Raw genomic sequence first — 19,543 nt, 5'->3', positions numbered from 1 at the left:
TTGTTACATTTGAATCCTTCCCTTCCTCCTTAGCAGAATTCAAGGAAGTGTTGTTGTTGTTTAGTCCTTTAGTCGTGTCCGACTCTTCATGACCCCATGGACCAGGAAGTACAGTGGTACCTCGGGTTAAGAACTTAATTCGTTCCGGAGGTCTGTTCTTAACCTGAAACTGTTCTTAACCTGAAGCACCACATTAGCTAATGGGGCCTCCCGCTGCTGCCGCGCCACCGGAGTATGATTTCTGTTCTCATCCTGAAGCAAAGTTCTTAACCCGAGGTACTATTTCTAGGTTAGCGAGTCTGTAACCTGAAGCGTATGTAACCCAAGGTACCACTGTACTTATCAAAATTGAAGTTTGCAGTGATCATCTTAAGAAGGCATTCTTTCTCTTGTACATGGGAAGAATATCTCGCTTCTAAATAAAGCACACTACTGGCTTTAGAAATAACATTTTAATGCAAATGTCCATTTAATTGATAAATTAATCAATTGTCTTTGAACAGGGTACTTCTCTAATTTTCATACCCTTTTAAAATTTGATACAGTGGATACAATTTCTTGCTAAGGAATTATAAGTGAATTACATCAGGGAATAAGCTCAGTCTGACCCAGTTTGCTGTATTTGTTCCTATTTTCACATTTTCAGTGTGTAGGACTAGGGATTTAAGTAGCTTGCAATGATATCTGTGGCAAGAGCAGCTGGTGGGTGGGTGGGTTGTTCGCCTCCCAGCACTGGTGTTACTGTAGCTTACCAGGATTGGGGATGAGGTGGCAGGGGGTTTGGTGCTGGCCACACCAGTAGGAGCTGGCCACACTGCTCCACATCATCCTTCTGGTGAGCCACAACGATGCCACTGCCTTCCATACCCGCTGCTCGCTCCTGTTCGGTCGGATTTCTTTTCAAGCAAATATGCAATTGACCTGGGTGTAAAATGCACTAAAAAATATTTGTGGCCTGCCGATTTTCACTCTTCATCACTGACAGATGTATATCTCTCTGTTTTGCATTCCAGCTGTTTACACACTAATGTCGTACCGACGGATATTTCCATGCTCATCCGTGTTCTTTCCTTGCTTCCTAACTCCTACATGGATGACGTCATAGTCACTCGAATGGAGGCTGCAATGCCTCAGTGCAGCCTGAGTGATTTGAGTTCCTTCGCCACAGCTGTTATGAAATGGATTCGACGTGATCAGCCCCATCAGCAAAGCCCTTCGGTGCAGTACGGAAAACTTTTGCAAAAAGTCAATAATTGCGCACTTGAGAGACTTCAGAAAGCCAATGATCTAGATCTTCTGTTAGACGAGTTGAAATACGTATCTGGAGACTGGTTTGAAGAAATGCTCCTTGAGGAAACCATGGTTGCTCTTCAGCGCTTGACGGACCAGATTACATGGACAAATGTGCCAGAGTTGTCATCTTTTTTTGCCAGAACTTCCTATCTCTGCGTTCCATTACTTGATAGAATAGCTGCCGTTACCGTTCAGCATATAGATAAGGTACTAACGACACATGATCATTTCATCTCCCTTGAAAGTGATAGGACAAACAGCATGCAGTGTTACGTTTCGTGTGTATTCTTATTTGGACATAGTTTATCAGAGCTGTGTCTCTCCCCCCCCCCCCCCCCGGTGTATTGGGTCTGCATTGCACACTACGCTGAGTGATTTGATTGCTACCCCGGGAACATGTATAACTTGCTCACATTAGGGAGAGACTGAAGACGCGGACCCATTTTGAAGAAAGCATATCCCCATTTACACGGGTCTTATATTCCAAATCCCCGTGTGCATCAGTGAAGTTGCATACAATGGGGGAATCGGCTGTCGGCTCAACAAAGCCCCACTGATGTGTGGGGAAGGAACTCGATGTTTACAGACCACCTTCTTAACTTTTGTTGCTTTTTTGATAATAATAATAATTCCCTGCCCATCTGGCTCGGTTTCTCTGGGCAGCTCCCAACAGAATATTAAAAAACATGATGCAACATCAAACATTAAAAACTTCCCTAAACAGGGCTGCCTTCAGATGTCTTCTCAAAGTCAGGTAATTGTATATTTCCTTGACATCTGATGGGAGGGCGTTCCACAGGGCGGGCGCCACCACTGAGAAGGCCCTCTGCCTGGTTCCCCGTAACCTCAGTTCTTGCAGTGAGGGAACCGCCAGAAGGCCCTCAGAGCTGAATCTCAGTGTCCAGGCTGAATGATGGGGGTGGAGACGCTCCTTCAGGTATATTGGAGGAATTATTAAAATCTGGCAGACATACATGGTGAATGCTAACTGTCCTTTTCTCCTCCACCCCCTGCTTTCTTCTCTAGGTTTACAGTTCTGAGATTTACTCTTTTCTCCGTCCCTTTGCTACTCTAAATTATGATCCTCCCCAGAGTGAAGAGTTTTTTGAGGCTTGCCTTCAGCACTTGAGCTCTTGCTTGGGTAAGTTCATCAGAGAGGAATGGTAGCCAGGTGACATTTCCCCCAGGTGCCAGCTGGCAGTGTGATGAGCGCACAAGGCCAAATAAAATCTCTTTCTGAATCAAAGAAAACTGATATATTTCAGAACCTTTTGTTGTTGTTTTTTGGGAGGCCGCGGGGGGGGGGGGACGACAACGACGTTGTGCTAACTATTCTAAACATCAGCAGGTAGAATGAATTTAAACTGGTGAGCAGTGAAGTGGCAGCTCTTCCTTTCCCCATCTTTCAAAATGAGCACAGCGCTAAGCAGGAGCACATTTTAAACAATTTGTGCTTGCTGATACAAAAATACCCCCACAGACTTTAAGACAAAGATTCATTTGGCTATTTCCTGTAAAGCATGCTTATGAAGTTGCTGCCGCTCGCAATGTGGGAAGACCCAGTTGCACAGCCTTAGGCATGGCAATGTATGGAGAAGGGGCTGGCAGGCAAGGACTGGGTGAATACAAGTGTGGGAGTACTAGCAGTGATTTTGTTACATAAACCATGCTGGAGAGGATGTGGGCGAAGGATCTGTTATTCTGTCCAAATTAACGTCAAAGCCAACAGCATGAAAATAAGCTCTTATCAGTGTACAGTTAATCGGGTCGTTTTTAGGACTGTGACATTTGCCATCACATTCTTCCTTCTGTGATGGTTCCCCACTGTTTTCCACCCACCCTGTTCCCAATCTCTATATCCCTGCTCCTTCTGTTCCTCTGGACCATTATAAAATCCGAACCTCAGTTTCCAGAAGCAGAATAAATAAGCAAATATGTAAAAACACCCAACATTTTAGCCTTGTTCATGTGTCACTTGTGTGTTAGGTATAGCTGTTGAGCAAGGAACAGGGATGCACTTTTATCCCCACCCATGATAAATTCCTGTGGCAAGGAAGGGGCTCTGTGTGATTGTATGGGTGTGGAGAGTTCTAGTTTCCCATCTGTTTCTCCACTTCTTCAGAGATACTGTCAGTTAAAGGATACACTAATATATTTGTTTTATACAGGTAGTTTTGAACCGCATCTCCTTGTGCTGCTTGGTTTTGCTTTGGCCGTTGCTGAGTATTTTCCAGAGAATGTGATAAAGGCTATATTTAACATCGAATTTTTGGCCAAACTAGATGCCCAGCTTGAAAGTAAGAAATAATTACAAATTTTAACAAGACTCTTGCATTTTGTAAGAGATTGTGTGTATGTGTTTTCTTTTGCTCAGAACAGGAATAGCCAACTGCATTTTTGGATACTGCTGCCTTCTTGGTTTCCAATAATCAACCTTGGAATAATATTCCTATGTTTGAGTTAGGTTATTTTCAACAAACCACGGTTTGCCAGTTCAGAAACAACAAACCATGGTTGAGCCTGAGGCTTGCTGTGATGGGATAATGAGCTGCTTGTGCGTAAAAGCTGAATCCCTCAGAGCTTTGCATAGGTCTCAAAGCTCTGCCTTTACGGGAGCCCTCAAAGCATGACTCCCTCAATCGCTGGCAGAATCCGTCAGTGGACGCTTCCAGAATTTACGCCAACATAAGAGTTCCTTAACGGAAACTCTACGTCTGGATTCTCTGCATGACAGTTTCCTGCGCGGAGTGGGCGTCCCCAGCAGAGGTCCTGAGCCCTCCCCGCTGTTCTCACTGGAAGCATCTTGGAGCCATCCCTCCGCCTGAGTTTCTGCAGGAACTCTCCCTCTCCCCCTGCTGGTTCCTTCCTCAGCATCTGAGGGTCCCTTAGCCTCCTTGAGCCCTTCCACCACCTGACTCTCCGATGGCAGTTCCCTGACACTTGCCTAGAATATTGTTTAATGGGATATGCGGGTGTGACCATATCCCCCACATGTAAAAATGGGCAAAGCACGATGATTCTTTTCTTCAGATACATACTCTGCCTTAGAAATATCAACCTACTTAGTATTTCTTCCTCTTGCATACTACTCCCCAACGCCATTATGGGAAGGAAGTAAAATCTGATTCAGGCTAAACTGTGTTTTAAATGTCTTCTCTTGCCACCCAGCTTGAAGGAATAAAGATTTTCAGTTGTGATTATAAATGAGGTTACTTGCATCCTGACAGGAGGCTGGCTGAGGCAGCAGAAGCAAGCAGAGAGATGCCTCTGTTCAGTCCAGTGCTCCCGCAGCCCAGTGTACAGTGGTGGGGGTTGGATTGCAGCTTAAGAGACTTCTGATTTGCTTCTGCGGCCATGCCCTTTGTCTGAAGGGCTGCTTGCTTTTGTACTTACAGAAGTGCTGTCAGGCCTACAGTGGTGTAAATAGTGTTCGCTTTTCCCCTCCATTTTTTTAAAAACCAGCGCTACCGGGTTCCTTAAACCGGAGGGTCCGCTTACGGCTGATGGAACTGAACCGAGCAGTCTGTTTGGAGTGCCCAGAGCTTCAAATTCCGTGGTTTCATGAGCGCTACTGTCAGCAACTACAGCGAAAAGGTGAATATTTAACCTTTTAAATGACGGTTGCATTATGGGTGCCTCAGTCCATTAAAAGAAGAAAACCTTTACAGAGTCATATTTATTAAAACTTGGAACATTTCAGAAATGGCTTAAACTTCAGTTATGTCCTTGGTCAGCCTGCTTTGAAGTGCTATATGAAGTTCTTTTAAAAAAACAGAAAAGATGCTGACAGTCTCAGGGTAATATCCATTTGGTACCCTTGCATAACGTATCTCCTAATGGAAGAATGCAGGAGGTGATCCCCCCCCCCCATTCTCTCTCCCCACTGAAGCCCATAGCACCCCCTGAACATCTGCTCTGGAGGGTTGGGGAATCTCCAGGATGAGTTGGGAGATGGCATTGGGCGGAGGGACAAATTGGCAAAGATCGCCTCCCTTCTTCTTTTAGTAGATGCCTCTACTGGAGCAAAACCTCAAGGAGCATCACCTGGATTCCATCTTCTGATAACGTAACACGCGTCATTCTTGTAAAGTGATTCATGATATTTTGTTCTGTCCTCCCTTTGCTTCTGATCTGGTTTTTATGCTTTGTTTTTGTTTTCACCCACAGGCAGTGGTAGTCTTAGCGCGTTGCAACAGCAGATTCACGGACTGCTGGGAGAAATTTTGGGAGGAAGCCACTTTGCCAAGGTGTCTGTTCTCACCCCGTACTACTACGGAATCGGTGGGTGTTTAATTCATGGGAAATCCTCTGTGGTTCAGCGTTTCATGGGAAACTCTTTCAAAACATTTCTCAAATGTACAGAAGCAAGTCCTGGCTATCCCACAGGCTTTCCAGACAATCTATAGTTATCTGAATGCAGTGTTATTTATTTTTCTTTATTGAAGGCCTGTCCTGATTCACAGGCCCAAAGGAGGGCCCGTGTGAGTTGTTTGATGCAGGGATACCAAAGACGGATGCCTCAAACACCATCAGGGCCAGTTCTTGTGCTGGGGCAACCCAGCCAGATGAGCGGGGTATAAATGATAAAATTATTATTACAGTGGTACCTTGGTTACATACGCTTCAGGTTACATACACTTTAGGTTACAGAGTCCACTAACCCAGAAATAGTACCTCGGGTTAAGAACTTTGCTTCAGGATGAGAACAGAAATCATTCGCTGGTGGCGCGGCAGCAGCAGGAGGCCCCATTAGCTAAAGTGGTGCTTTAGATTAAGAACAGTTTCAGGTTAAGAACGGACCTCCAGAACGAATTAAGTACGTAACCAGAGGTACCACTGTATTAGTAGTAGTAGTAGTACTTATATACTTTTATTTATATGCTATTCAAAAAACAAAATTCTACAACAAGTACAACAAGTCTACTTAAAACCACACAATACAGCTATATAGAGTGCATTGCATTAATCCAGCCTCTGGGTTACCAAAGTAACCACCTAGGCTACTCCCTAACTTTCCCTTTAAAATAGCTACTGCATCTGCATGAAGCTTGTGGAAACTGTTGGGCCATGGATAAAAATGCGGTTGGCTGAGGCTTTGCATCTTTTGGATAATAAGCCCCTGTGAGGAGCATATTTAATTGAAATCAGTAACATGTCCTTCCAAGTAATTGTGCTCAGGATCTTGGTGTGAAAAGTTGTACTACTGAAATCAATGGGACTGGAGTGACATAAGCAGTAAATAGTCAGCCTGTGTGTAACAGGGAAGTTTTGCTTATAGGTTTCCTTTTCTTTTCTTGTAAGTGGTGGCCTGTGTAACTATTATCCTAACCTTAAATAGTGAGTGAGTGCTCTAGGAGCTAAAGTATTGTTGAAGCAAAGTATGAGCCTGGTGAGTACCTGGATTGTAGATCACTGGAGCCCCATGGAAGCTGTTTCATGCTTTACTTAAGAGTCTGCTCTTAAGTATACAGCTCTTAAGTATATACGTGTGTCTGATTATACAGTAGTAGTGCTTGAGTAACATTGTGGTTTGCAATATTGCACTGGTGGAGAAGTCATGCCCCACTGTCAACATTAACTTCCTATTGTGACAAGTCCTGAGATGATATTTTTTATTTCAGACTTTGAGTGTATTCTTGATAAAAACAAGAAGCCTCTTCCGCATACCGAACAGATTGTTGTCATGGCTGACTTGAAGGGAATGCACTGGGAGCAAGATGGCCTGTTGTTGGGAAGGAAAGGGCTGCCGCCGGGAGCTCAGAGGTGGTTACATATTTTCTGTGTGCTTCTATGGTCCATCTTCTTTCATACTGTTTCATGCCACGTACAAATTCAGGGAAGGCTGATCTGTCCCATTGTACGTATCTGACTCCACTTGCTCCTAAAGAGTAAGTGAGAGGCAAGTTGCACTTACAACTTTAGTCGCTAACAACAACACTTAAAATAACAGCATTTAAAGTAAGTTGCTACTTACTTTGGCCTGAACCTGAGTGCCAACTTCTGCTGCCATTTAAACTGGGAAGCATATCTTCGCATCTGCGTGTGCTCTTCAGCCGTTAATATTTTTGACTTGGAATAAAATGCTACATTGTGAAATGCACTAAGCTTTATTACAAGGCCCTTGGGTTCTTGAACCAAGGCAAGCTGAGTTGAAATAAAAAAGGATATTTCATTTCCTCCATTAATTCTTCAATTTATTCCGGATAGACACCTTCATTAAGTCTACACCATTCCTAATGTAGAAACTCCCTTCCTTATTGATAGGGCAACCTATATTTGCTTTAGTTACTTGCTCAATGGAAAGTTAATTTCTAGCTGGCTGTGTTGTTAAAGAGCATCCGTTTTAGTATTCCTTGAACTTTATTTGCTCTGAAGAAACCTTGTTAGATTTTATTGTTGTTCTGGACATATGCCACATATTTGCAGAGACTGATGCACATTGAGATGTGACAGATATCTCTTGTTCAGGGTGAACCTTTCCATTTCAGTGGAGTGAGGTATTATAAGTGTGCAAAAGAATAAACATAGCTTGTCTCCCTCTACTGAAAGAAACTGGGAAAGTTCTCCTTGGCAGGGAAACTTGAGGCATCAGCCTTCAGAGGCCCCTTGCTCAGAAGAGACTGATGCATTTGCAGTTTAACATTGCAATACATGTTTTAATATGATAAAACTCTGCACTTTCCCTTGCCTCTTTTCACTTCTGAGGTGAGACATACAGTTTCAGGAGTTTTCTGCCCCTGTTATCTAAATGGCTCACTTTAGATTCTGAGTCGATTGTGTTTTCAGATTGTTGAACCTATAATCATGCACATATGATTGTATTGTATTCAGAATTGCAGTGGATTTTCTGGATTCAAAAGCCTTTTGTAAGAACTTGAATCACCTGAAAGGAGAAGCTGCTATGAAAAAGCGACATTTGGAGATTCTAGGATACCACGTTGTTCAGGTATGTTGTCCTCTATATTTTGTATCAATATTGCACATAATTACAGAGTCATCTGACAATATGTCAATGTTCTTTATCTGAAAGCTTTTTATGATAAATATTCAGGGCTGTGCTCTGCTAACTTTTACTCAGGGTAGACCCATTGAAAGTTGCTTTCTGCTCTTCTCAAGTTGTTCTCAGCTGAATATTATTATTACCACCACCACACCACTTCCCAAATGGTCTTACAATCTAAAAACAGACCAGGGGGCAGGGCGGGGGAGACAGCAAAGGGGAAAAGATGGAAACAGAGGCAGGAATAAAAAGAGGAAGAAGACGCCATTTCCCCCCCCCCCCCAGTTGCTCATGTTTGGATTTAGAGTGGGACATAGAGCTTGACAGTTATTCCAGAGGCTTCAGCAAAAAGATGGCCTTTGGTTTGAGGAAAGTAAGAGAGGTTATTTAAACTTACACAGTTGAATAAAAGGTCGAGAACTTACATTGAGTTTTAAAAAAACATTGAAAAGAATTACACAGTTGGAAGATGTGTTATCAAGTTCATCTCACAACCTGTGGACCTCCATATGTTGTTCTACAACAATTCATATTATCCTTGCTCTTTGGCTAAGCTGCCTAGGGGAGGGGTAAGCAAATGTTTTCAGCAGGAAGCCGGTCCACTGTCCCTCAGACCTTGTGGGAGGGCAGACTATATTTTTTTTTGGGGGGGGGAATGAACGAATTCCTATGCCCCACAACTAACCCAGAGATGCATTTTAAATAAAAGGACACATTCTACTTATGTAAAAACACGTTGATTCCCGGACCATCCGCGGGCTGGATTTTGAAGGTGATTGGGCTGGATCCAGCCCCCGGGCCTTAGTTTGCCCACCCATGATCTTGTTCTTTAGCCTCAGTGCAGATGGAATACTGTCCAGTTTCCTAAACGTAGGTGACCAAGTGCTCTGTAACAGGAAACTGACTAGTGTTATGTCTGAACATGTTTTCACTTAACATGTTCCCCTACAAATCAGTTTACAACCAGATCTAGAAGCAGCCGTGTAACTATGCCAATACAACAGAGATTCTTGTTAAAAAAAAATATCTTGATAGGTTTCCCTTGCTATATTTCTACAGTAAACTTTATTTTATTTCAGATCCCTCATTTTGAATGGAATTCCATGGAGCTGTCATCAAAGGAGGCATGGATGGAGTATCTAAAGAATAAAATATATGAAAAGGTTTGAAACGATCACGTGAAGAAGACACACAATCATGAAGTTATTTTATATGGACTATGGAACATTAAATATTTTCAGCCTGATGTGGCTTTACTGAAATCCCTTTTTAAAACTGAAATCATCACAACGCACACTAGGCTCTAGTTCCACAAGGCTGACCCACATGCGGAAGCAGGTTCACACACCTGCTGCCTATGCAGATGTGCCTCTGGATTTACATTTGGACCTGGATTTTGATGCTCCACTACATCTCTTTGAAATGGCTGGATAATTCTTCCAATGCAGATGAGAATGTGTTTCTCCATCTGTAACCCTCCTTTCTGACCCCCCCCCCCCCGAGGGTTGGAGAACTTCCAGAGCTGCTCCCCTTGAGGCACAAAGAGCTGCCTCTTCCACCCATAGGAAAATATCAATCATACATACACTGACCTCTCAGAATCTTAGCTCAGACACATTTGTGTTTCTCATATGCATACAAATGGGCAATAAAAGACAATGGAACAAAAAGCCTAATGGAAGTCATTAGGATGGAATGTGTCTCCGCACCTTGAAATTTTGCTTTAGGTCAAAGTAAGTGAAAGTAAACCACACTTGCCTGTTCCCCTCAGTTTATGATACCTTTATACCTGCTTCTTCCTCCTACAGAGCTACTTCTAGCCTGGTGAACAAGAAAGCTACCACACTCTGATTTTTGAATTGGTTCCAGCTAGTAAATGTGTCATGTTGCTATTTAAAAACTATCTTCCTCTGCTAAGAGCTGGTGAATTGCAGTAATGTTTCCTTCCCAGTATGAATCTCCCCTCGGGTCTGCTGCTGCCCCAGCCGTTGAAAGAACAGGAGACATGCAACAATAGCACAAGCGCTTGAGCCTGCCAGGCATTGTGAGTGACAACCACAGGTTGCTTGTCCGTTGCAGAGAGGCAAACCACTCCTCCAAATATTTGGCATTTATTTCATGGTGTCCCCCTCCTATTTCATGGCTGGCCCATGCTTTAAACCTGCAGAACTCCACAACTCAGCAAATTCACCCCCATATTTTAAGGGGAACCCAAGCTGATCTTTAAAAAATGGAGGTGGCTTCCATAACCCGATTCTCAGAATGCAAGCACAGGAATTGGCTATACAGTTAAATGAATACCAGGCAGAGGAAATTTCTGCTTATGCAGGAGAGGGGAGTTCCCTGATATATTTTTTTAGAAATTGTCCCTATTGCAACTCCCTGATCCATATGCTGTAGTGTGCCAGAGGATCTGGCAGCGGAGGAAGGTGAGGTATGGTAAAGTCCTCTGCTGTGATTGGTGCAGAAGCTCCAAGCCCATTTTATGTGAAAATAGTTTTGAAATGTATAACAATCCAAGACAGCCTGGAAGATTGGGGCAATAAGCGTATTTTGTATATGAGGCTACAGCAAAAATTGCACGGGTAGGAACCATTTCTAGGTGAAACCTCCCAGTCTCATTTTTAGTCAAATTCAATTTTATTCAGTGTTACAGCAGAATTTACTTCAAATTCAAACTGTTAGTAAAAACTGAGGGTGGGGGGCATTGGGCACCTACAGAAGTTAATACGTATAAGACGGATACATTAACAGTTTAATGAATCAAGGGAGTTCTCAATCTCTGTACAGGGTAAGCTTGCACAACAAAACCAGAGGGGGCCAATAAAAAATAAAAAATCATCATTCGTCAATCTTCCTTTCACTTTACAGCTTTGAAAGCTTAAAGAGATTCAGGCCAACAGAAAGACAAGAGGCACCAGAAGCATAGCGAATTTCTTTCAGCATCCCACACCACTCCTTCTTCTCATCGTCATACCTGCATGGACAAAAGTTACTATAAGTAGGCACCTGAGATCAGAGCAACGAATCCCTTTCTGTGTTTACAAATACCAACCATGTATTAGGATCCCAACATAAAAGGCCAGTTATGACGATAAGGCTTTATTCTCCATAGTACATCATTGATTTAGCGACTCATTTCACAGCTCTGGAACTGTTTGTTATTTCCCAACGTTCTTTTTCCTTGTGGTCCTCCACCTGTTATTGGGCAACTCCCATTATCCATGACCGTTGGCCACGCTAAAAGGGGATGATAGGAGGGAGTAGGAATCCAATGACCCAGGGCGGCCGGTGGTTCCTGATCCCTGCTTTAAAATTTCACGACTCAAGTAATTCTGTCAGCTCTTAACTGAATCAGTTATCTGCATCAGTTTATATGGTATATTTCTGTTCTGAACATGTTAGGCCAAAAATCTTAGGGGTGCTTTCAACACCGCACTATGCAGATCATTTTGGAATGATCTCCCCTTCTCTGCCCATGTGGTCCCTAAATCTGTTCTTTCCCCACAGAGCAGTTTCAGGGACAGTGTGGGGCTAGCACAAAACTGTAGCCAAACACTGCCTTTGAAAGGCAATCTAGCATAAACCCTTGCATAAAAGATAGACAAATCCATCCACCACTCCTTGGTAGAGACCTGTCTCCGCAAACACACAGTACTCGAGCAAAGAGTCTGGCCTGTTTGTGGGTAAAGAGGTTACTCCTCAGATCTGGAAAGCATTTTGACCATTTTTTTATTAACCTGAAGTTAAGATTATTTAGTCCTCTGAAGTGAGTAATATTTCGTAGCAAAAAAAAGGTGGAATTAACAGGCTTCAGATGAGATGATAATATAGATTGTCAAAAGATTGTCAATAAAAAATAAGCTGACATTGGAACATTTACAAAAGCAGCAGTTCTTCACTGGATTCTGGAGATGACCTCGTGCAGTGTGAATATGAAATATTTTAGTCTCTCATACAGTATCCTATACATGTCTACTCAGAAGCAGATCCCATTAAGTTCAGCGGGAGTGCCGGCCAACATGTATGCAGTTACGGTCTTTGATTAGCAAAAAGAGTAATATTCAAACACAACTTACTTCCAGATGTCGTTCACCTCATTAGGTGCAAATTCCTTTGTTTCAAGCTGAATCATAGCAAAGCCTCCAATAGCATACAAGGAGCCAGACAGTTCAACTAAAGAAATGGAGCTTCTTTCTTGTGGAAACTCTGGCATAACCTCCCATCTGTAATTTAACAAATATTAGATAATGCTCACTTTTAAAACATAACTTTGGTATAACAGCAGAGCAGGAAATATATATATATATTGTTTCCACTTCATTCATGCAAGGATTCCTTCTGTGAGCAGAACTCCTTCAAGGAATGAAGTGAAAATGTTGGATACAACCCACACTTTCTCAGATATGCTGGAAAACTTCTGGCCAAGCTCCAACATATGGTGAAGTGATGGTGCCAAAACTGGGGGAGTTTTGGGGTGGCAGCAAGGTTCGAAATTATCAGGGCACCAGGCGCATTTTGCACCTAAAGATTCTCCACTTGTGAGCACCTCAAAAAGTCCTGCTGCCATTTTTTTTCGCCTGGCTGACACTTGAAGATTTCTGAAATGTATGTGCTTTGAAGCTTTGAAGTATACACTAACAACAGACAATGAGGAGTTTAACAACGAAGAGTAGAACGTTTTGAAAACTGAAGTATAGTACCAATATTTTAATTGCAAACACCAAATTAAACATGTATTAACAATTTCTGCTAACAATTTTTATTAACAGTGTGTCACTTATGTGAATTGCGTATTAGTTAATGCTTATTTAAATAATAAAAAGTGTTGCCGACCCACCCACCCTGGTGGCGACAAGACATTCTATTCTGGCACCCACAACCCAGTTCCCAGAAGCCATTTGGCTCCTTGCTTTGCTATCCCAGTTTCTAACACGGGGTGGCGGTTACCTTGCAGGTGTACACCCATCTATAGGACCATTGCTGCTAAGAGCTCCAGAGCTCCACCAGCCCTGCCATGTCACCTCATCCCATCTCAATGAGCACAATGCCACCGCTAAGACACCACCACTCCTTCAACTGCCCACCCCCAAATCACTGCTGCATTGGCTGCCTCTGCTTATGGAAGAAGGGAGGCAATACGGTACTGTCATTCTAAACACAATCACTCCTTTCCAAGACAGATTGTGTGAATTTGGTAGTGGGTTTCTGCATATCTGTAGTGGGGAAAGCTCCAGCATAGGTGTGGCCAATGAGAATGAGACTGGATATCACACTCACTTGTTAGTGGTGAGATCAAATGCTTCAACGGAAGCGGAGAGGCCCTCTTCGGTAACGCCCCCTGCAATCACAATTTTGCCTTTGTGGACAGCGATGCCAAACATAGAGCGAGCCACTTTCATAGGGGGAAGATCACGCCAGTCTCCCCTCTTGGAATTGTATGCAAACACTCTGTTAGTGCATTTTCTGTGGAGAGAAAGAAGCAACGTGAATTGTTCTCAGAAATCACAACTCGGCGGTCACAACGAAAAGGTGTGAACATCTTGCAAGACATTTCCACTTTGAGGATAACAGGCATTCGGATTTGGAAAATAGTTTCAAATCCAATCCAAGCATAACACTCTAGGACCAAGAAAGAACTTCTAGATAGATATGCCAAACACCTTAACATCCCATGTCTTTAAATGGGAAGATAATGCATTAATTTGTATCCTGAGTTCTTTCTGTTATTTATATTGCAGATGTCAACTTCCTATTATTTTTCTCTATCCTGTCTTAGAATGGCTGCCTTGGCTTCTGTGGTCTGGATCAAAAGTCCTCAGAGAAAACACCTCACAGCATCTTGAGATGGAAGACCTGCTCCCAGCCTTGCAGTCCTTTTCCCACCTGGCATGGGAGGGCAGGGCCCGGACTGACTCCAGCTACAAAGGTTGAGGCTGCTGAACAGTCTCTTGGGTTGGGTACTATTTAGGAGTTTTCGTTGCTGTTGTTGATACTAATTTTTTGTATCTTTACATTTAGAAATTATGATTTATGTGAAAATCGTTCAGTTTGGTCATGTACATTTTGGCATCCTTTTTATTTATTCTTTTTGACTACATTTATGCAAATCTTTTTATGCTGTAAGCTGCCTTGAGCATGGTTTTAACTATGGAAAGGTGGCATACAAAGAGGATGATGTTCCGCTCCCATGATATTTAACTAATGGAATACCCATTCTTTTTTCAGCAGTGGCTCATTTCATTAACTTGCCATGGTCTCTTCTGTATATGTTACAAGTCTTCCATTAATTCTGCCATCCTCAGCCAATTTGTTGCTACAGTATAGTTCAAGAGCAAATCAACATAATCTCCCAGAATGTTGCATAATATACACATAGCCAAAAACCAATGCTGGATATTTCTAAAACTATAGGCTGAGGTTTCACCCCTCCAGTATGGTGACACTCGACACATGCAATGGGACATGCAATTGTGAACCTCTCTGAGACCTGTGGGTATAGGCTGGTATATATTTTCAATCAATCAATCAATCAATCAATCAATCAATCAATCAATACTACTTCATACGATCATGGGTTCCAGCCCTTTTCCTCTCTGCAGCAGAATTTCCCCACTGCCTTTAACTTCAGTTATGGTTACATGGGCACCAACTTTAATTAAGGTTAATCAGGGGTTGAAACAGGGCACAAGTAGAAACGTTTTACCATGCCCCCCCACCACCATTGGGACACTTTTGAAGTACTCACTTATCATCAGTCTTTCCTCCAAGACAATATACAACTCCATTGTGTGAAGTAGTAGCATGGCCATAGACTTTGAGGGGAAGCTTTTTGACCTCATTCCATTTGAGGGATCTGGAATGGAAGAGGACCCAGTAAGGCAACAGAAAATTCAACGAGAAGCTCCAGTAAACACAACAATATGAAGGCACCTACGTGGGATCATAGCATAGTACTGAATCCAGAGACTCCTCAGTTTGGAGGTCTTTGCCTGCAATCACATAGATTTTGTTCTCCAGTTCACCTAGTCCAAACAGGCACCTGGCTGATGGCAGCGGAGGAAGGCCAACCCATTCAGAAGTGATGGTATCCAACTATATGTTTTTCCAAAATTCAAAATAAGAAGTACAGTATTAGCGAAGACATACAAAAAGAAAACATACAAAAGAGTACATAGGCCTGAAAGATGGTAAAACAAGAGTGCTCAAAGAGATAATAGTAAACTGTGGGAAGGAAGGAAGGAAGGAAGGAAGGAAGGAAGGAAGGAAGGAAGGAAGGAAAACTGAAAAGGGGATGGGCACATTGTAAGATAAAAGGTAGAATAAGCAGGTGAAGAAAAGAAACAGTACAGAATCCATTCCTCCCATCCTGACTTTTAACCACACACAGTGAAGACTGAATGTACTTCTGGAAAGAGAACTCGGAAGGTGAGAGCTACACCCTTTGGATGTGTGCATATAATTTGGGGGAAGGCTAACCTACCAAAACTCTAGCCTACCTTTAAATGTTTCCCATATAGGACTTGGCTAGCAGAGATATCATCTGTAGGCTTGTATAGAGATTACAAATAAGTAGATCTGATCCTTGACAACATTCCCCTCCTCCCCGTTTAAAAAACCTTTATGCACTGTGTGTCTTCTTTAGTCCCATCCCACAAGCTTCCCCAACTTGTATCTTGATTATACCGTCCTCCACCCCACCAGACCTCTGTACCAAATTTGCGAGTCCCAATGCACCTTTTGGAAATGACTAAACTATGCCCTGCCCTAATAATGCTTGCTATGTTTCCCTGGCTATACATTTTTCTTCCTTTTTTATGTCTGTTTCACATTCAAACTTTCCAAGAGCTATTTTATCTCCCCCGTCTACCCACCAATTCTTCTACTTACCTGGACATGTTTTTCACAGAGGTGGGGAATTTATCTCTGGATTGTAGTACCTCACCCTGGGCTCTCTTTTTTTTGCAAAATGTTTTGCCAATTGCAAAAAGGAGGTCCATTATTATGTCAATCGTTTGTGGTGAACGTGAACTGGGATGGAAATGTACACTCCCTTTAAAGCAGCCAGAACTGAATTATTTGGGTGTTGGGTGAGAGCAGGAGAGAAAGAAATCTGAACAAGACAGGTGAAGTGAGTGGATGAATATTTAAATTTAAATACAGCTTGTGTAAAGATGGGCCAAGACAGAGCCTTGGCTGAGTGAGCAGCTACAATATGGCCCAGTCACTTGGAGGCTATACTGAGGATAGGGTGGGGGATTGAAAAATACAAAAGTAGAAGGAATAAAGAGTAAATAGAGAAATAGAAGAAAAGCAGGTAGCTGGACTAATAAAGACAAAACATGGCAGTTACCTGAATGACCACCACTCTGTGTAGAAGCCTGTCCAACAACCCAGGTCATCAGGGAAACCCTTTTGATGGCACCAAGTCCTGTGGATTACTGTAGGACAGTGGCTCGAAACATACAAACTACCTTCTAATATGTTGCAGGGCAAATAGGATCCTCCATTTATCAGTTGTTTGTTATGCCTGAACTTGTGGAAACACTGGTTATTTTAAACTATGGCCTGTTCCAACAAGCTTACAATTTTGGCTTGTTAGAAAATATAGGTTAACAATTGCTTAAACTAATCAAACTGTTCCGATGCAACAAGGAACTCCAATTGGTTTAAAAGTGAAGACAGATGCCTCTAATCTCTTCCTTGCAGCTGTCCCAGAAGAGATGGGAAGGGAAAGTATGGGGGGTCTACCTGCTGCTTGTGCAGGTAACGCAAAACTAGGGTACTGCAGACAAAATGAGCCATCTTGCTCACCCCATCAATGGCTTAAGATATTTGGGCTCATTTATTGACAGGGGAAAGTTTACATTTTGATGAACTTAAAAAAGAACAGCAACAAAGTGAGCAATGTAGCACATTTTGACCTAGAAGTCTACATGTACCCAGAATGCACACAGCCTGCAAAAGCAATGTCCATAAATATGCTGCTGAAATGAATGGGGAGACCCTTGGAATTGTTCTCTCTCTCTCTCTCTCTCTCTCTGTGTGTGTGTGTGTGTGTGTGTAGCAGGTGTTATGTCCATCAGGACTCACTGTATTAGAATGTCTAACTATGGACAGATCACCCAAACAATCCTGGGGGCTGTGGTTTGTTAAGGATGCTGGGAATTGTAACTTTGTGAGGGAGAAAATACAGTTCCCAGGATTCTTTGGGAAAAGCCATGTGCTTTAAATAGAATTTAAATGTATGGTGTGGATCTGTCATGTATATGACGTAAAACAGGGAAAAAGCAAAAGCAAGCTAGAAAACATATAAATATGGACAGGACGCTAAGGCCCACATTAAAAAGCCACTTTACACGTGTTCAGATGTTCATCTGAGCAGACATTCAAGGGGAGTGGGATTGCATTTATTCCTGCTGGTTCTGCCCCCGCTCTCTGCTCACATTTATGCAAGTATGAACTGCATGTGAGTAGGTTCTTTCAGACATTTCACCAGGATAGAGCTGTGATTTTAAGTCAGAGCACACATGATGCCACAGCTTCTGTTATACAGTACAATTTCGGTTTCACGTCAATAACATTTTGTAGACCAACACAGTTGGTGTTGTTGACAAATGTTAAAAAAAAAGTTTTTAGAGGAGAATCTTCTAATATTATAGAGGAAATCAGTTTAGAAAGCAAAAGAGGATCGAGGGTAATCCGGAAGGAGTGGTGAAATTATTGGATCAATGGTAAAATTACAGGATAAAATTATTATGCACCTTTGGATTTCTAAACTCTTAAGACCTTGAACTAGAAAGACAATACAGGATGTACAGCTCCTACAGAAAAGTTGCACACTAAAGGAGCTACACAAAAGCTATGTTTTTAGCATGTGGAGTTCAATTATTTCTTCCCTTACCAAACAAACCAGAGATTTATACCTGGAAAAAGTATGACTGGAAAGGCTGCTCCTTGTTCTCTTCATCCACATACAGTCCTCCCACTACATAAACCTGCTTCTGTTTAGTGACTATGCTGGAATGATTTCTGGGAATCTGTTCCGACAGTGCTGCCAGGTAACATTCATTCTCTGTGGGGTCATAAGCCACAGAAGCAGTATCGTTTATGAGAAGAATAAGGTCTTTAGTAAACATTCCATGCCTCGGAATATCATTTAAGTAACCAGGAAGCAAATCTTCGTCCCCCACGTCACCATTAACCTCTCCTTTGCCCGATTTCCCTTTGGTTGGCTCTGGCAGTTTCCCAGCAAAGGCATCTTTAATAACCTTAATCTTTTTTGAAAGATCTGGGTTGCTTTTGATGATTTCATCCTTCTCAACATGCTCCTTGAAATATTTCTCATCCATCAGGCGAAAGCGGATGCAGTCAAACACTTCTCCGAGGTTCTTCGCTCGATTCTCTTTATCCGCTTGCACCCATCTCATCACAGCCTCAAAAACCACTTCCTCCTTTTCGATGTTCAAGCTGTCTGGTGAAATCACGGAGATCAATTCATGATGGGCGAGCTGCCTGAAGTCCTCTTCTTTGCAAATCTTCACAAAGTGGTCTGATATAAAATCACGGGCGGACAGGGCAAGTCTCGGGCAATCGAGGAGGAGACCTAATCTCAGGATGGCCAGGCAATTGCCAACAGCAAGTCTCTTCTGGAGGTAAGAAACACAGACAGTGAAAACGGAAGGGATTTGAAAGCGGCTTGCCAAAGCAAAAATATCTTGCACGTTAGAATCGTTGAGGTCAATGCTTGCAGAATAAAGGTACTTAAGAATCATATCTAGGATGACAGGATCGACATTGTCCAGCACCACCTCTTTCTTTTTCTCCTCGCTTTGCTCCGATAAGAAGTACTCACGGAAATAAGGACTACAGGCTGACAGAATCAGTCTGTGGCAAGGGAGACTTTTATCCCCGGCTTTTAGGGAACAATCAACAAACTTTTTCTCTTCCAAAAGTTCCCTAAGGCCATCTTGAAGAAGAGTGGATTGATAAAGCCGAAGCTCTTCCGCAAGTTCTCTTCGGGAATCCATTTTGTGGAACGACTGGGCAAGGAGGTAGGAGTGAGAGCCCTCTTGCTGGTACCTAGGTTTGCCTGAAAAAGGCAGATCAATGTGCTCTGCCCGGCCTGAAGCTTCTGTAATTTAATCTTGCCAGCTAAATATAGGTACAGACTTTCACAAGCTGGAATTTAGGGTGGATGGTGTGGAAAGAAGAGTGGAGCTTGCAGCTGTCATGGGTTGAAAGAAGCAA

At 42.7% G+C, this 19,543-nt stretch overlaps 2 protein-coding genes and 1 long non-coding RNA gene across 4 annotated transcripts in view; 2 read left to right on the top strand and 1 right to left on the bottom strand.

The window, feature by feature from the left end:
* The window catches only part of FASTKD1 (FAST kinase domains 1), a 25,055-nt gene extending 13,921 nt beyond the window's left edge, over positions 1-11,134 (top strand). For both annotated transcript variants that reach the window (XM_083707225.1, XM_083707226.1), the window contains 8 exons: positions 1,014-1,500; positions 2,320-2,434; positions 3,462-3,590; positions 4,756-4,887; positions 5,461-5,574; positions 6,915-7,056; positions 8,125-8,239; positions 9,373-11,134. In XM_083707225.1, coding sequence (XP_083563351.1) covers positions 1,014-1,500; positions 2,320-2,434; positions 3,462-3,590; positions 4,756-4,887; positions 5,461-5,574; positions 6,915-7,056; positions 8,125-8,239; positions 9,373-9,462 — 1,324 coding nt within the window. In that variant the 3' untranslated portion in view covers positions 9,463-11,134. The remainder of the gene's footprint in view (positions 1-1,013; positions 1,501-2,319; positions 2,435-3,461; positions 3,591-4,755; positions 4,888-5,460; positions 5,575-6,914; positions 7,057-8,124; positions 8,240-9,372) is intronic.
* On the bottom strand, positions 10,915-19,543 carry KLHL41 (kelch like family member 41). The gene is made up of 6 exons (XM_083709093.1): positions 18,220-19,543; positions 15,231-15,388; positions 15,042-15,149; positions 13,574-13,759; positions 12,373-12,519; positions 10,915-11,270 (listed from the first exon to the last, which is right to left on the bottom strand). Exons 1-6 carry the CDS (start codon positions 19,321-19,323, stop codon positions 11,159-11,161), a joined length of 1,815 nt encoding a protein of 604 aa, XP_083565219.1. The 5' UTR covers positions 19,324-19,543; the 3' UTR covers positions 10,915-11,158.
* Positions 15,396-18,210, top strand: LOC310833433. The gene is made up of 3 exons (XR_014558685.1): positions 15,396-15,519; positions 15,556-16,641; positions 16,691-18,210. It is a non-coding gene; the product is annotated as an uncharacterized lncRNA (long non-coding RNA).

The sequence above is a fragment of the Podarcis gaigeae genome (assembly GCF_964106915.1).
Source record: "Podarcis gaigeae genome assembly, chromosome: 1".
In the NCBI taxonomy this organism is placed as follows: domain Eukaryota; kingdom Metazoa; phylum Chordata; class Lepidosauria; order Squamata; family Lacertidae; genus Podarcis; species Podarcis gaigeae.
Note: the sequence above shows the minus strand (reverse complement) of the source record. Positions and strands in the feature narration are given on the sequence as shown.

Coding starts and splice junctions, on each gene's coding strand:
- KLHL41 (XM_083709093.1), bottom strand. CDS start 19,323: ATGGATTCCCGAAGAGAACTTGCGGAAGAGCTTCGGCTTTATCAATCC. Junction 12,520..13,573: donor TTTGATCTCACCACTAACAA/GTGAGTGTGATA, acceptor GTTAAATTACAG/ATGGGAGGTTATGCCAGAGT. Junction 11,271..12,372: donor GAGGTGAACGACATCTGGAA/GTAAGTTGTGTT, acceptor TTGTCCATGCAG/GTATGACGATGAGAAGAAGG.